At 32.9% G+C, this 17,969-nt stretch overlaps 1 protein-coding gene across 1 annotated transcript; it reads right to left on the bottom strand.

Annotated features, from left to right (window-relative positions):
* Nucleotides 1-1,093: 1,093 nt before the first annotated feature.
* On the bottom strand, nt 1,094-4,360 carry LOC131064567 (pentatricopeptide repeat-containing protein At2g13600). The gene is made up of 2 exons (XM_057998746.2): nt 3,644-4,360; nt 1,094-3,565 (listed from the first exon to the last, which is right to left on the bottom strand). The coding sequence occupies exons 1-2, from the start codon at nt 4,194-4,196 to the stop codon at nt 1,998-2,000; spliced, it is 2,121 nt and encodes a 706-aa protein (XP_057854729.2). The 5' UTR covers nt 4,197-4,360; the 3' UTR covers nt 1,094-1,997.
* Nucleotides 4,361-17,969: the final 13,609 nt, after the last annotated feature.

Consider the following 17,969-nt stretch of genomic DNA (forward strand, 5'->3'; position numbering starts at 1 on the left):
TATTGAATACATAGCTCACTCCAATGCAAAACTAAGGAAGCATTAACACTAACAGTAGAAACCCCCCCATAATGCTGACAAAGGAGAGGTAGGACAGGTACATTGAATCGAAAAGCCATAATATAGTGCATGAAGAAGAACCAAGAACATCTGACCAAACAAACATGAAAGCACAAGAAAATACAAAGGGTGTGCAAACTAAGGTACACACGCATGAGAAAGGTATAAAAGAAAAACAAAGGCAAACATCAAACCCCCATGACACTTTATATCATAGTGCGAGTACAATAAGACACAAAAATGATGTGCAAGATCTCATAATACATATGCAATACAAAGACACTTTATCTTAGTGCATTTACAAAATAATAAGTGCTTACAATAAAAGCTCGGAATGTCAAAAAAAAAACACAAGACTAAAAATACATGAAGAACAACAAAAAATGACTCATCCCACGCAAACGAGAAGTTTCCACAAGCTTACATGTCCAAGTAATTCACCACAGTGTGAAAACACAAAAAAATGAATAAAATATACCTAGATTAAAATCTGGAAAAAGTGCATGGACGACTGTGAAGAGCTCTGATACCATGTTAAAGTTGTGAAATACAACCTCACAGACCCAGTGAACACCTGTATGCAAATAACTTGTCACAATAATGTAAGATTCATATAAAACACAAAAGTTGCTTTGAAACCCTAGAGCAAAATAATGCAATAATGATAATTAGTGTTAAGAATTACAAGGATCAATCCTTATAAAAGGAGATCAAAACCTAAAAACATTAACCCTAAAAGCAATTAATATTAATGGGCCTAAGCTTAGCTTCCTAAATTTAGCTTAAATAAAAATAAAGTAAAAAATGACTTAATTAATAAATCAATATGATTTAATGAATTAAGTAAAGAACCTTATTACTCCAACAATTCTTTACTAACCATTGTTGAAATTAAGGATCAAATATAATTCACTAGTAGTTGTAATTTAACTTCTACTTACTATAGATTCTAATAATATATTTCTGAACTTAAAAAATAAATTGAAATCAAAAGAAAGATCGAGAGTTAAAAAACATGTTCAGTCTCGTAGAAGACAAACAACTGCGAAGAAACATTAGAAATAGAGTATAAGATAAAAAGTCGAGATGACAGACCTGATCAAGGCACAAGATAAATACAAGATGAGTATATAATTTTGCATATATAGTTTGGCATGGGTAATTCAATCTCAAACGACAGACCTGATCAAGACGCAAGATAATACAAAAGAAACTATGAAGAGATGCTCCATCATCATCAAAAATTGGATAGATGGTAAGCCATTTATTTTGCATTTCCAGTTGGCCATGCATCTTTCCATTTTCTTCAAGCATTCCTCTCCTTTTGCTTTTTCCCATCTTCCACATATTATTTATCTTTCATTACAGAAATCCGTACGTTCCCTGAAAACAGTTCAATGTCATGACACCTCCATGGCAACATAAATTAGGGCTTTAACAAATATTAAATCAGTTGTATATGGGTAGTTCAATGTCATGACACCTCCACGCATCATAGAGTAGGGCTTTAACAAATACCGAATCAGTGTATATGGGCAGCGATGTACATGGTATAAATTTATCTGATTTTATGAAGTCATCAGGATGGACTAGATCTCCAAACATAATAAAGAAACACTATAGCACTGATCACAGTGTAAGCCTATGTTCACAGATCGCTTCATTTAGTATCACCAATCATCTATCAGTCTTGGAGATAAACTTGGCTGCATTGTGGCAGTCAACAGATGGCTTAAGGTTCTTGATGGCTTTATCAGTTGGTCCAAGGGGTCTGTTATATAATTCAAATGCAATTGCCAGCTTCTCGAGTCTTTGGTGGCAAAGGAATAATTATTTCAAGTTTTCCCCCCACATCATTCACTGCATGTCCTGAATCTGGAAAATGCCCCTGCTATCTTCTTCTCCAAAGACAATTTCTCCAACTTTGCATTGATACCCTATATTTGTGGGTGTGTTGTGTCTCCTACCCAAAAAGCATGTACCAAGTTTTGACCTTCAATCCAACTACAGCCAGGTATCTTTTTAATTACTCGATCTTTCATCAGTCCCCTTACCATTTGAACCTCAACCCACCTACCCCCTTCCGCATAGATGTTTGAAAGAAGAACATAAGTCGCAGAATTTTTAGGATCCAGCTCAAAGAGAAAAGTTGCTACGAATACACCTAACCCTATATTCTTATGTTCTCTACAGGCACCAAGCAAACACGTCCACACAACCACGACAGGTTTAATTGGCATTTTGAAGATAAAGTTCAGTGTTTCTTCAAGATAGCCAGCACGGCCAAGAAGGTCAACCATGGACACATAATGATTAATTGTAGGCATAATGTAATATGTGTCACTCATGCCATTAAATATCTTACAACCCTCGTCTACTAAACCTGCATGACTGCAAGCTAGTAAAACACAGGCGAAGCTTACATCGTCAGGGTGTGTTCCAGAGTGCTTCATTAGTTCAAAGAGTTGAAGAGCATCCTTGCAAAAGCCATTTTGTGCATATCCGACAATCATAGCATTCCATGAGATGACATTTTTCTGAGACATTTGGTCAAACACTTCACGTGCCATGTGTATGCTTCCACATTTTGCATACATATCTACCAGAGCACTTGCAACTACAACATCTGACAACAATTTGCTTTCAATTATGTTTTGATGGATGTCCATGCCATGTTCCAGAACCCCTATTTCGGCACAGGCTGGGAGAATGCTAGCAAAGGTTATGTAATCTGGTTTTTTGCCTGCCAACTGCATTTGCTTAAAAGCTTCCAAGGCCTTCTCAAAAAACCCATTTTGCGCATATCCCCCAATCATTGAATTCCATGAGACCACATTTCTCTGTGGCATCATATCGAACAGATCGCGTGCTGTGTGCACGTTTCCACATTTTGCATACATGTCTATCAAAGCACTTGCAACTAATACATCTGATAAAAAGCCGTTTTCTATTATGCTTTGATGGATTTCCATACCCTCTTTCAATGCTCCCATTTTGGCACAGGCTGGGAGGATGCTGATAAAGGTTGAAGAGTCTGGCTTTACATCTGTCAATTGCATTTGCTTTAGAGTCGTCAAAGCCTTTTGAAGAAACCCATTCTGTGCATATCCTGCAATCATTGCATTCCATGAGGCAACATCTCTTTGAGGCATTTCTTTAAAAAGCTTTAGTGCCTCGTCAAGATCTCCATTTTTAGCATATCCTGCAATCATTGCATTCCAGGAGACCACGTCTCTTTGAGGCATTTTGTCAAACAGTTCACGGGCTTTGTGTATAGTTCCACATTTTGCATACATATCTACAAGTGCACTTATGGCTACAACATCTGACGAAAATCCGCTTTCGATTATGCTCTGGTGGATGTAAATACCTTGTTCTAAAGCTCCCATCTTGGCACAGCCTGGGAGGATACTAGCAAAAGTTGCAGAGACTGGCTTTACACCTGCGAATTGCATTTGTTTAAAAGTTTCCAAGGCCTTTCCAACAAATCCACTTAGCGAATAACCTGCAATCATTGCATTCCATGAGACCACATCCCTTTGAGGCATTTCATCGAAAAGCTTTAAAGCCTCGTCCAGATTACCGTTTTGTGTATATGCTACAACCATTGCAGTCCATGAGATCACATTCTTTTGAGGCATTTTATCAAACAGCTTGCGTGCCGCATAAATATTTCCACATTTTGCATACATGTCTACCAGGGCATTTTCAACAACATCTGACGAAATTCCTCTTTCCATTATGCTTTGATGGATACCCATACCCTGTTTCAAAGCTCTTATCTTAGCACAGGCTGGGAGAATGCTGGAAATGGTGAAGTCATCGGGCTGGATACCTGCTTGTTGCATTCGGTGAAATAGTGTCAATGCCTCATGTGGGTACCCATGTCTTCTGTACGCTCCAATTATGATATTCCATGAGAAGATGTCTCGTTCAGTCATTTGATCAAACACTTGTCGAGCATCAAGCAAACTACAGCATTTCACATACATGTTGATAAGCTTATTTTTAAAAATGGTTTCTGCAGGAAACGCAAATCCTCTGTGAGTGATATGGGAATGGATTTGCTGGCGCTCTATCAGAGCTTTCTTAGATAATGCAGCGAAACTGAGATTGAGATTGTTAATGGCTGGCATTGGCAATGTATGATAAAAATTGAAGCGTTGTAAACATACATTGTTATTGAATCTAGCTCCCCTACAATGACAGGTGATTAGAATTAACAATTAGATTATAACTTTTCAGCAGATCTTTTATTGGAGTTGACATTGTGACACTTCTCTGAATATTATCATGTAGATCGATATGGTGTTGAGCCATAGTTGAGATCTGTAAGTTTTATTTATTTATTTATTTTTGTCAAGAGTGCATTTCTGGGTTTCATTGTGTGTAAGATTTTTGCATCTGAGGGTGAATTTTTTTTTTTTTTTTTTTAAAGTTAATAAATTTAATTTCTATTTTTAAATTAAAGTCAGTAAACATTGTGTTTGAATAATCAGATTTTGTGAGGGGTGCTTTTATTTTTATTTTATTTTTTCAAAAGATAATAAATTTATGAGAGAAAGTTAACCACGATGTATGGATAATTAAATTTACTAAAGTTAATTGTGACTTCAATGGTATGAATAATCAAATTTCTTTGATTTAGTGTTAAAGGATTTAGGGGTTTTCATATCATCAAATTTGTTGGGTATAGAATAATTAGATTTTTTGATTGAGTATTAATGAATGAGGGATCTTTCCACCATTAAATATCTAATTAGATACATGAATATTTAGTCATTTTTGATTTAGCATCAAGGATTGAGGGGTTTTCACATTGTCAATACTGTTAGGTGCACAAATAATGAGATTTCTTTGATTTTGTTGAGTACTAAGTTGCTTCCCCATCATCAAGTTTACTCGAGTATAATCTTGGCCTCATCTTTTATGGTACCAAGTCTATATACCCAACAAGGTTTGATCCTTGGTAAGCTATTTATGAATCATTTTGATGCAGGGTACTCCCCTTATAAACCCAAACAAACAACAACAAATAGAAAAATAACTAAAAATTGCAAGAAAGAATCACATGCTTTCTATTATCTCAATGAAATGAAGTTACAACATTTAGAAAATAACATGCGATAACACATGGGCATTCTCATTACAATATTTTGCAAGAAAGAGCCACATTTTGCACTACTGGAACTATAACCATGTTAGAATGTTCTGGAAAGTGTAACTTTTCTTCTTTTTGGTGTCCAGTGGTCCATTGGTTCATTTTTCCCACCCAAGTGGAATTTCATTGAAACTTGAGTTTTAGTGGCACAACTTCTGAGAGCCATAAATTTTGACTCAAGCATTCAATTTGCTATTATAACATTATCAAAAATCTTGTGAAGACATCTACAACCACAAATGTATCAAACATTTATTTGTTTATATTTCAAACCTTTTTGAGGCCTTTAAGGTCTTCAAACTTGAGTTTTATGCTTCATTGGAGAATTTGATCAACATGAAAACTTTGATATCTTTCAAATCGTACAAGATATTGAGATGATTTTTTAACCAATCATTTTATTTTTCAATTTCGTTACTTGGAACTAGTTTTCATGTTCATATGACCCCAAATGAGTAAAAGTCCTAAAAATAGTGTGTGATAATTTCTGGCTATTTTTAGCTTATGCACATCTTATATAGAGCAACTATCATAATGGGCTCCAATAAAACTAAAGAAATAATACAAAACAAAAGGAAAATACAATATTTATTTTTGTGTGATGCAAGATTGCTCCTACACTTTGGATGCTCCTACATTTGACACCTAGGGTAATTTGAGAAGTGACCTTGTCATATTTCAGGTGTTTAGAGGAAAACCAAGGCGGTCAACCTTTGCTTTAGGCAACCATGATGAATCTTCAACAAGACTTCCTTTGCACTTGACCAATACTCCTCATATTGCTTGTTTCTTGTGCTTCTACCCACATAATTATCCAAGATGTCTTCTATCTCCTTCTCTAAAGTAGTTGCTAGAATATTCCACTATTCTCCTACTACTTCATCTTCAATATCACCTTCATGATACTCTATCAAATTTCAAATATTAAAGACAGGTAAAATGTTAAATCCATTTGGTAACTTGACCTCATATGCATTTATTGAATCATGCTTCTTCAAGATTTTGCTTGGCATGAATTTCTTCCTATCTAACTTATTATATGTTCCTATTCGAAACCTCTCTTTTCTCAAATGAACCATGTCTTCACCTCCAATATGAAATTCCTTATATCTCCTTTTCTGGTATGCCTTAGCATTGCACTGAATATTCATCTTATTGATATATTTTCTCATTTCTTCATGCAAATTATTCAAGTGCTCTGCAAAATCTTCAGCTTCGACACTACTCCTTTCTCCTTTGTCCATTTTCCTTAATTCTAAAGCATTTTTAGGATTACTTCCATATACAATTTAGAATGATGATTTACTAGTACTCCTACTGATATAATTATTATATGCAAACTTTGCCTATGGTAAAATCAAATCCCATCCCTTGGGATTATATCCTTCTAAGCATCTCAACAGGTTACCCAAAATCCTATTTACCACTTTGATCTACCCATTAGTCTGTGGATGGTGTGCTAAACTGAACTTTAAATTTGTTTTCAACTTTTTCCACAATTTCCTCCAAAAGTACCCAACAAAATTGGTGTCTCGATCTAAAGCTATACTCTTTGGTAGACCATGTAGTGTCACCATCTCTATGAAAAATAACTCTGCCACATGAACGACATCATTAGTCTTCTTAGAAGGAATAAAATGTGCCACCTTCAAGAATGTAATCACAACCACAAAAATGGAATCATGTCCTCTTTGAGTCCTTAGTAAACCAAGAACAAAATCTATACTAATATCCTCCCATGGTCTCTTTGGTACATGTAATGGCTAATACAATCCTATATTCTGCTTGGTGCCTTTTTCCATCCGACATACTTTACAACTTTTCACAAACTTCTTAACATCTAATTGCAATCGTGGCCAATAATAATGCTCATTGACAAGAGCGATGGTCTTATCTTGACCAAAGTGTCTAGCGGACCCTCCACTATGCTTCTCCTTACTTAGGTTCTCTCACACAAAACTCTTTGGAATGAAAAAGTGGCTTCCTTTGAATAACATCCCATCTTGGATTATAAAATCCAATCACTTGGTCCTGTCTAAAGTAATAGGTTCCATGCAAGATCTCCAAGCCTCTCTAAAATTAGGATCTTCTGGATACAAACTTTTGAGTTCATGGAACCCAACAACTTCAATTTGCATCTTTGTCAAAAAATTCCACCTTCTACTTAAGGCAATTGCAACTCTGTTATTTTCAAATTTGGTGCTTCAAAACAAATGTGTAACTCTACAAAAAATCAACCCATTTTAAATTCCTTTGATTCAATTTTCCTTAACTATTCAAATACTATAAAGCTTGATGATCAATAGATAAAACAAAGTCTTTTGGAAAAAGATGATCTCTCCACTTTTTCAATGCCTAAATTATAGCATAAAACTCTTAATCATAAACAAAGTACTTTCTCTTAGCATCTTTTAACTTTTCATTGAAATAAGTAATGGGATTATCTTCCTGACTCAAAATAGCTCCAATGGCATTACCACTAGCATCGCAATCTACTTGAAATACCTTGTTAAAACCTGGAAGTGCCAAAATAGGTTGCTCCGTAACTTTGCTTTAAAACTCTTTGTTTCTCTTGTAGTCCACTTGAACTCTTTTTTATCCCCTCTCATTGTTTCAATTATCCCGGTCCACAAATACTATTGAAATTCTTGATAAACTTTTTGTAAAACTTGCTAAACCATGAAAATATCTCACTTTAGTAGCACTCCTTTGGGTTGGCCATTCAAGGATAGCCTTTAATTTTTTTGGGTACATTTTAAGACCATTTTTCAAGACAACAAATCTTAAGTACACTAATTCTTTCTTCACAAAATTGCACTTCTTTAGGTTAATCAATAACCTTTCTTCTCTTAACTTCTCAAAGACCATACGAATATGCATTATATGCTCCTCCAATATTTTATTTAAAATTAGAATATCATCAAGTAAATGATAACAAACTTACCCAAAAATTATTTTAATACCTCGTTCATGAGTCACATGAATGCTCTCGATGCATTGGTTAGCCCAAAAGGCATGAATAACCATTCATACAAGCCCTCCTTTGCTTTGAAGGTTGTTTTCCATTCAAATCCTTCTCTAATATGAATTTGGTGATTCCAGTCTTCAGATCTATCTTTGTGAAGTACTTAGCTCTACTCAAACAATCCATAATATCATCCACCTTAGGCAAGGATTTTATTTTATTTTAATCTTATTGATGGCTTGGAGTATGTACACATCCTCTATTATCCATTTCTCTATACTACTAGTATTGCAGGTACCGCACATGGATTTAAAATCTCTTGAAACAACCTTTTTTGTAACAACTCTTCACTCTCTGCTGGAGTCATTCTATGGGCTGTCTTAATCGACAAACTAGCTCCAAGAATTAGGTCCATCTAATGACTAATCAAGTTATCACTAGTGGCAAGTCATTAGGTACATTATCAGATACAATATCTTAGAACTTGTCCAACAAATTTGCAACTTCCACATGTATATCTTCCACTTCTTCTTTGTTAGCTTTAGGAATTAAAGCAAAACATAGATGCTCATGCTTCATTCCATATAGAAATTTTCTTCCATCAACTAAACCTATTTTAGCATTACTATATACCTTTTCCTCTCTCTCTTGCAATGGCTTTATCTTGTGTTGAACTCCATCCTTTGTCAAAGAATAGGTATTTACATAACCATCATGTACTACATGTCAATCAAATTTCCATGGTCTCCCTAACAACATATGACAAAAATCCATAGGCATAATAACATATAATACCTCATCATGATAGTTTTCACTCTTGAACTTTACTAGACATTGCTCATTGACCAAAGCCTTATGGTCCTTCTGCAACCAAGCAATTCGATAGAGATTTAGGTGCCTTCTTCTTTCTAAATTCAATTTACAAACTATTTGCTCTGAAACAAGGTTATCAATTCTACCACCATCTATAATAACATTGTAAACTTTACCGTTGCACTTACATATTGTGCAAATTAGATTTTTCGTTTAGGGTAGCTCTTTCTCATCCTTTAGCAAGGCTCTTCTAGTAACAAGAACCTCTCCTCTCTTTGCATCTTCAAAACGTGAAGACTCAACATCTTTATCTACATGTGCAACTTGTGCATTATCCTCAAGTCTTCTATTTGTCCTCCCTTGATGTTGGGGACACTCATGGGCTCAATGTCCTTCTTCCCCACATTAGAAACATGTTCCACAAAAGCCTCCTCTTCCTAGTCTCTGTCTTCTTCCCTTTTCTCTTTGATCTCCATTATTTTGGTCACAAGGATGGCAGGAATTATTTCCCCCCTGATTCTGATTGCTACTAGAGTCATCATGCTTCTTTTGGTCTTCATTTTGATCTCCATAGGACCCTTCACTAGTATTTCTACCATGACCTCTTCTATTTTTTATTTCTCTCAAATCTCTTGTTTAGATTTTTTCTACCTTTAAAGAAAATTGATATGCATCTTCAATGGTAGGCATTCTTACCAAACTTATCTCTTCTTGAATACTCGACTTCAAACCATTTATGTAACTCACAACTTTCTCACTTCAAACCATTTATGTAACTCACAACTTTCTCCTTGTTCACCTCAAAATGGCCTATTCTAATCAAGACTTGATAGAATTCTTCTATATAGTCCTTGATAGATCTTCCTGCTTGCTTCAACCCTTGCATCTTTTTCAATAGATCAAGCCCATAGTGAACAGGAATGAATTGTCTCTTCAATTTGTCCACTATTTGATCTCATCTTGTTATTTTCTCTTTTCCTCTTCTATTTCTCTCTAACTGAACTTCTTTCCACCAAATACTTGCATGACCCTTTAGCTTGGTCTTTGCAAACTTGACCCTTTCAAGATCACCCAATTCTTCATATTCTTCATATTCCTCCATATCATCGATCTAGTCGATCAACCTTTCTAGATTAAAATTTCCAGAATATGTGAAAATTTGAATCTTTGGCCTAATTTGTCTTTGGAGGGCTCTTAAATTCTCTTTTGTCAAACCAACATTTCTTCCACCACGGTTCCTTCATGGAGGATTTTTTCTCTCTTTCCTCACAAACCCATAACCATAATCTTGGTGTAAACCGCTTCACATTCAATGATCTATCTACACACTCAAAAAATTCTACTATGATACCACTTGATGAAGGGTACTCCCCTTATAAACCCAAACACACAACAAAAATAGAGAAATAGTCACAAAATCCAAGAGATAAACACATGCCTTCTATTATCTCAATGAAATGAAATTACAATATTCAAAAACTAACATGCTATAGCCACATGGGCATTCTCATTAAAATAATTTGCAATCCAGAGCCACAATCTACACTACTAGAACTATCTTTGTAACCCTCATTCACCCCTTTATATAGCACCTATAACTGCCTTAGAATGTTCTCAAAAGTGTAACTTTTCTTCTTTTTGGCACCCAATGGTCCTTTGGTTCATTTTTCCCAACCAAGTGGAATTTCATTGAAACTTGAGTTTTAGTGGCACAACTTTTAGGAGCCATAACTTTTGACTCAAGCATCTGATTCATTATTATAACATACATATGAATTTACTATAAAATAAAAATACAGTAAGATTATAATCATACATATGCAATAAAAATGAGATTAATTTTTTTTGTAATATGATTATAATATTTTAATGTAGTGAAAATAAATGTACCCAAGTCAATTTGATTTCTATTCTTGAATATTGGTTGAGTTTTAAAAGTGGGGAATAACTTATGTTATTTATGAGGGATCTACTTGTTGCTCCATACCATACCATGTTTATTCATATAGAACTTTTAATAATAACAATGAATATCATTGTAGTCATAGATGTTTAAGGGTAGAAGTATTATCTAAAATTTAAGTCATTTTGAAGGGTACACATTCCTCTACAATTCTCATTATTTTTCATGTAGTTGTATAGAGTGATAGTGCTTCATGATTTTTTTGACAACAGTAAATGAAAATAAAAAATTATTTGAAATGTGTTTTGTCGAATATGATGTATGATCCTTTCTATTTTTCCTCTTGGTGGAGGGTATAATCACTTTAAATAACTTGATTATATGCGAACCTAAAAAGAAAGATAATGCCAACATGTGCAATTCAATGAAAATTGATATTATGTGGAAGAGCTTAATAATTCTAGAAATGTTGGTTCTAGGATAAGTATTGATAGCCAAAGATGATAAGAGGTAGGTTAGTGTAGACACCTCAAAATCAATCCCATATTGCATAATTAATTAAATTATATTTAATTAACCATATTTCCCCTTTCTCCAAAGGTTGATTAATTTAATTAACTTAGCCATGACTCGGGCACTCATTATTTATTTTAATCTTTATTAATTACTCAATGCATGATTAATTAATAAATTAGTCCCCCTAATCATCATTAAACTTTTCTTCAATTAAAAACTCAACCAAATCTCCAAACTTATCGTCATGTGACAAGTGTCCCTAACCCTCTTCAAAGCTCATACTATGTGAGCATGTAGGGGTCTCCATCACCCTCCAACTCACCCTTTAAATTGACCCCTCATTGGCTGCTCACACATGTATGGGATCCTCTCAAACATGTGTAGCCACCATACACTTGCCCCTTTCATCCACATTTCATATTCCTTGACTTCCACCTTCCCATTGTCAACTTAATTAGCATCCCAATATGTGGTCACACATGTGTGAGAAAACCTAGCCCACTTCCCCATGCAACATGTCACTTTTTTGAGCCTCCCACTTGTGAAACTTTTCACAAGGCTAAACCTCCATCTTCTCACTCAATCTCAACCATATATCTCACAATGCATCCTATTGCTCCATTTTTTCCACAAAAAAACTCTATAAATTGATTGTCTATCATTCTTCATCAACCCACTTAAAACTATGTTTATGCTACTATTTTACCATTAAATATATTCATTAATCATACCTTTATTATACTAGTTTTAACACTAAGCAATCCATTTATACCTTAAAATTGTTAATCAAACATTTTTGAGAGCTTATAAAGATGAGAGCGACACTCCATTTTCCCCTATCAAAGGTAAAAAGTTCATTTGAGGTAAAAGGATTTGTTTGCATGCTTATCTTTTGTATTAATTCCTCATTTGGAATCCTTATCTTTATTTTGGAATGCTTGATGAGACACACATCACTATAATAAATGAATGCATGTTTGAGTTTTATTTTAAGTTTTTACATCACAAATATAGAATGACACTTTCAACCTATCTGTATCATTGTAAATTATCACTACTCAATTTTATGATTAGTTTTGACAATCATTTTAGCACATGTTTTTGGTTATGTCTGAATGTGCTTGTTTCATCACCTTCCTAGTAAACTTGGTCAAATCCTCTAATATCGATCCCTTTAGAGAAAAAATATGTTGGGACACTAGCACAATGCACTAGTGTCCTGGCCAAATGTGCCAAAAGCTTTTGAATTCAAATTTAGGCCTTACGATTTCGACATATATGACCTTACTTGTTGACCTTTCCTAAAAAAATATTTTAAAAAGGCACATTTAGTTTCAAATATAAGCAACCTTCTTTATCCTTCAAAAAGTCTAAGAAAAAGGTTTAAAGAAAGAAGATAAGAAAAGGAGATGAACTGCATAGAAAGGGATACAAGTACTCTAATCTATAATTTACAAATCAATTGGCTCCATGATTACAGTTAAGCTATGCTCAAATATTATTTATGTTTCTTATTTATTGTTATATTATGCTATGAACTGGCACTTGTAAGATCTTAAGGAATACTACTCCTTGGCCTCATGTGAGCTTTGACATATGTGGGAACATAAGTCCAATAAGGATATTAGATTTAATAGTAACACCTACCTTTGTGTTTTTCATCATTCTTATTTAATTTTCCTCCACTAGCTTGAGAGCACACACTCTTTATCACCATCACTATTGTTTTTGTGGTGGGAACGCCAACAATGAATTTGATTGAGACAAGACCCTATATAACACAACCATTTTCCCCTTCTCATTGTGTAGGTATCTAGGTTACTACTATGGATATAGAAGATTCAAAATTACAACATATTTGGAGATTGCTAAACCCCAACCTTTGTCTTTCATTTTTTATCATTAGTGATTTAGGATATTATGATTTTTTAGACCAATTTGCAAACTAATTTCTAACTATTATAATCTTAGGTGCATAGACCCTGCTAAATCCACACAGAATCATAATCCTATCTTTTCACAGTCTTCAAACATTAGCGTTGTGTGTTGGAATCCTAAAAAATCTTGCCCCAGATTTTGGCTCTAAGTTCTACTCTGTGTCATCTTCTTTGATATGTCTTTCTCTTTTGCATATTTGATCTCTAGCATATGCATTATGTTAATTTTAAGTCTATTTTTTCATCATTAGATTTATTTATTCCATCACCCAACAATACTTTTTATTTACAAAAAAAGAGTAGAAGCCAAGAGACTTGGCTCTCCCTTGAGGATGCTAGCCAAACATAATTCCTTTGGTCTATTCATGTTCAAATGTTCCATGGGAGAATGATTGATCTAGGTTACTCTAGGACCACTTTTCTCATGAAAATGTCACTTTGGTGAACGAGACATAGCTTACATTTGCAAACATTATAATTTACTTGCACATCTTTCTAGAATTTGATTAGTTGGTAAATTTATTGCATGGTTACATTGAACCTCTTATCTAGAATTTGCCAAAAAATTATGTGTTTGGTTTAGAGAACTAAATACTAAAACTCTTTCTTCTAACATATTATCAACTTATTCATCTTGTCATCACTTTCTTCTGTTGATTGCTTCCTAGGAGAATGCATGTGTCCTAAATCTTATACTTTCTTTTATGAGTTTCATGATCTATTCTTTTGAATTCAAAATTCATTTGAGGAGAAGCTATCGAATTATGGCTTCCAATTCTTTAAATAGCTTCAATGTTGAGTCTAAATTTGTTAACTTATTTGTCCAAGGAAATTTTGGAACATGATTATCTTTTAACCCAACTGCTACATTTCCAATGATTTCAAGGTCACAATTCCCCCATGACTCTCTTGAGACAGAAAGCTTTGTAATCTAGGTTCTTGAGGCTCAAATTTAAAAGTTATACAAGGAATTGCCTAATTTCCAATAATTCTTGAGTATGGAACACTTTTCTAAGGAGTCCATCCCTCTTATAGAGAATCTCAAGAGATTTGTAGTCAATGATTTGCAAGGCATGGAAGTTCTATGTAGCCTAGCTCACATAACGTATACAAACATTATGTTGCAAGCTAGTTATGTAAAAATTCTTAATAATATATCCATTCAAAACTAATATGTATGGAAATGAGATTCAATGTGTGTGTGTGTGTGTATATATATATATATATATATATATATATATTAAGTATGGAAATTTTTATGTCAATAATGATTAAATATGAGTGAATTCTGTGTGTGTATATATATATATATAAATATATATATATATATATATATATATATATACATGTATATATATACATGTATATATACATGTATATATATACATGTATATATACATGTATATATATACATGTATATATACATGTATATATATATATATATACACACACACATGTATATATATATATAGATGCATATATACATGTTCATATACATACATGTATATATACATACATGTATATATACATACATGTATATACATGTACATGTATATCTATATATACATGTATACATATGTATATATGTGTATATATATGATATATGTGTATATATATCTGTGTGTGTGTGTGTGTATGTGTATATGTGTATACACATATACACATATACACATATATACATATATATTCGTAAACACCTAAAATTGCCCATATTTCACCATACTTGATTTAATGCTATTTTAGTTTAAATTAAATAAATTCAATTACTTAATTTTGAATCATCTTCTTGATGTTGATCAAATAAATGCAAAAAAGATAAATCATGTTAAAGATGACAATTTTTTATAGAAAAAAATATTTGAATAATATGTGGTTATAGTACATGATGGGTTATTAAAGTTTACATCATGAATATCATGAGGATAGTGAGAATGATTTTGAAAAGAAAATGGTTGGAAAAATATGAGATAATAATACAAAAAAATTGAAGAGTGTGAATAAAGGTTTTAAGTGTAAGTTGGTTACAAGAGAAGTATTCACTATTAATGCTGAAAGTTAACAATTTCTCATCAATTAATGTAGTTCACTCACACACACTTTAAAATCTCAAATGCATAACATCAAAAGGAACCATAAATCACAAGTTTTCAACTCTCTTATAAGGACTATAGTTGAACCTATTTATAATTCCAATGATATTCTACGGAAATTTGCAATCTTATTTTACATTCATAGGCCTAGAATCTCATTTCCATACACATTAGTTTTGAATGGATATATTATTAAGATTTTTTACATAACTAGCTTGCAACATAATGTTTGTATACGTTATGTGAGCTAGGCTATATAGAACTTCCATGCCTTGCAAATCATTGACTACAAATCTCTTGAGATTCTCTATAAGAGGGATGGATTCCTTAAAAAAGTGTTTCATACTCAAGAATTGTTGGAAACTAGGCAATTCCTTGTATAACTTCTAAATTTGAGCCTCAAGAACCTGGATTACAAAGCTTTTTGTCTCAAGAGAGTCATGGGGGGATTGTGACCTTGAAATCATTGGAAAGGTAGGAGCTAGGTTAAAAGATAATCATCTTCCAAAATTATCTTGGACAAATAAGTTAACAAATTTAGGCTCAACATTGAAGCTATTTAAAGAATTGGAAGCCATAATTCGATAACTTCTCCTCAAATGAATTTATACACACACACACACACACACACACACACACACACACACACACACACACACACACACACACACACATATATACATGTGTATATATATATATATACATGTATATATATATATATACATGTATATATATATATATATATACATGTATATATATATATATACATGTATATATATATGTATGTATGTATGTATGTATGTATGTATGTATGTATATATATACATACATACATATATACATATATGTATATATGTATGTATATATATATGTACATACATATACATACATATATGTATATATGTACACACACACATGTATACATGTATATATATGTGTGTGTGTACACATGTATACATGTGTACACACACACACACACACATATATACATGTATTTCTAGTTCTCTATTTCATATTTACAAAGGCATTTGAATACTTTTTCAAATCTTGACTTTGTCACCTAATAAACTAAGGGCAATCCTTTTTTGATAGAATAATTATTTTTTAATTAAATATCTTCATATTATTCCTCTTAGGCTAGTTTAGATTAGGTTCTACTAGTATGCACAATATACATTCATGTACCAAATCTTATAGAATTCTACATTTGTTGTCCATCTTTAGATAGTTATGAATGTTAGGTAACTAGGTTACAAAATTTATGTAAGGTAGGAAAAACATAAAGAAATGAACTTTTAGAAATATTAATTTTGTTTCTATTTTCAATTGTACATATAACGCTTTATTAATTAACTATTAAATGATCTTTAAATTTATAATTAATAAATTAAAATAAAAAATATTTATCAATAAAATTTTAAAATATCTATATTAAAAAAATGATTAAAATATACTAGCAAATTATTATTATTATTATTATTATTATTATTATTAATTATCTTGTCAAAATCTCTAAATATCTTTTCAAGTCCATAAATAGTGAAGAAATATAATATCCAATGAATTAATGTTCATCAAATTTTATTTCGTGTGACCAACATTAGGGATTCTTCTTCTTCATTATTCAAATATACAGAAGTCATGATATTTAGTAATGCATGTTCTTTGTCCTAAATTGAAATGTGCAAATACAGCTAACTGCTTTTCTCTTTGTTGACTTTGATGACTAATTTCACCTTTTTCTTACCAACTACATAGACTCCATCTTACCAGCAACATGAAAACAATTCGTTAATTTTGACATGAAAACAATTCACCAATTTTGACTCAAAAACTACAGAGTTGCCTCTAATAATGTGAAAACAACTCACTAATTTTGATTCGAAAAAAACACAATTGAATTCTCATAACAATATCACAACAACTCACTAATTTTGTCTTTCTCGATTGGATCACTGGTTAATGGGCTATTTCTATCTCCATATTCCTCACCTCTTTGAAACACTTAATTCCTTGTTTTCTAACATATCCTCCTTGATTTATTTGTTTTTCAGCAGAGCATCTTCTATCAATGGCTTCCATTTCGACCTCTTGTCGAGGAGAACAAAGACCCGATCCTTTTTTGGTACTTCAACCTCCTAACAAAAAGATCAAATCCTCCTTGACTGCAAAATAGTTTGATGTGTTCATCAACCATCGAGGCCTAGACACTAAACCAAATCTGGCTCACCAGCTCTACGATTCTCTACACCAAGTTGGGATCCGGGTATATCTAGATTTTGAAGAGACTGAATTGGGAGATTATTTTCCTTCTGCCATAAATAATGCCATTTTCTCTGCCACACTACACATAGCCATCTTATCTCCGTGATATGCAGTCTTCTTGGTGCTTAGCCAAGTGTCGGTAAACAAATTTGTCATTGCGGTTATTTATTTGAAACTGATCCTGTTTGCTCGATGAGCAGTGACAAACGTGAACAACAGTTGGAGAGATTGGAGTAAAACCACAATCTTCCTCTGCATT

The sequence above is a fragment of the Cryptomeria japonica genome, chromosome 8 (genome assembly GCF_030272615.1).
Source record: "Cryptomeria japonica chromosome 8, Sugi_1.0, whole genome shotgun sequence".
NCBI classification, from domain to species: Eukaryota; Viridiplantae; Streptophyta; class Pinopsida; order Cupressales; family Cupressaceae; genus Cryptomeria; species Cryptomeria japonica.

What these genes read in the sequence shown, in the direction of transcription:
- LOC131064567 (XM_057998746.2), bottom strand. Translation starts at nt 4,196, where the DNA reads ATGCCAGCCATTAACAATCTCAATCTCAGTTTCGCTGCATTATCTAAG. An exon ending in TGTAGCATATACACAAAACG is followed by an intron (nt 3,566 to 3,643) that starts GTAATCTGGACG and finishes CAATGATTGCAG; the next exon opens with GTTATTCGCTAAGTGGATTT.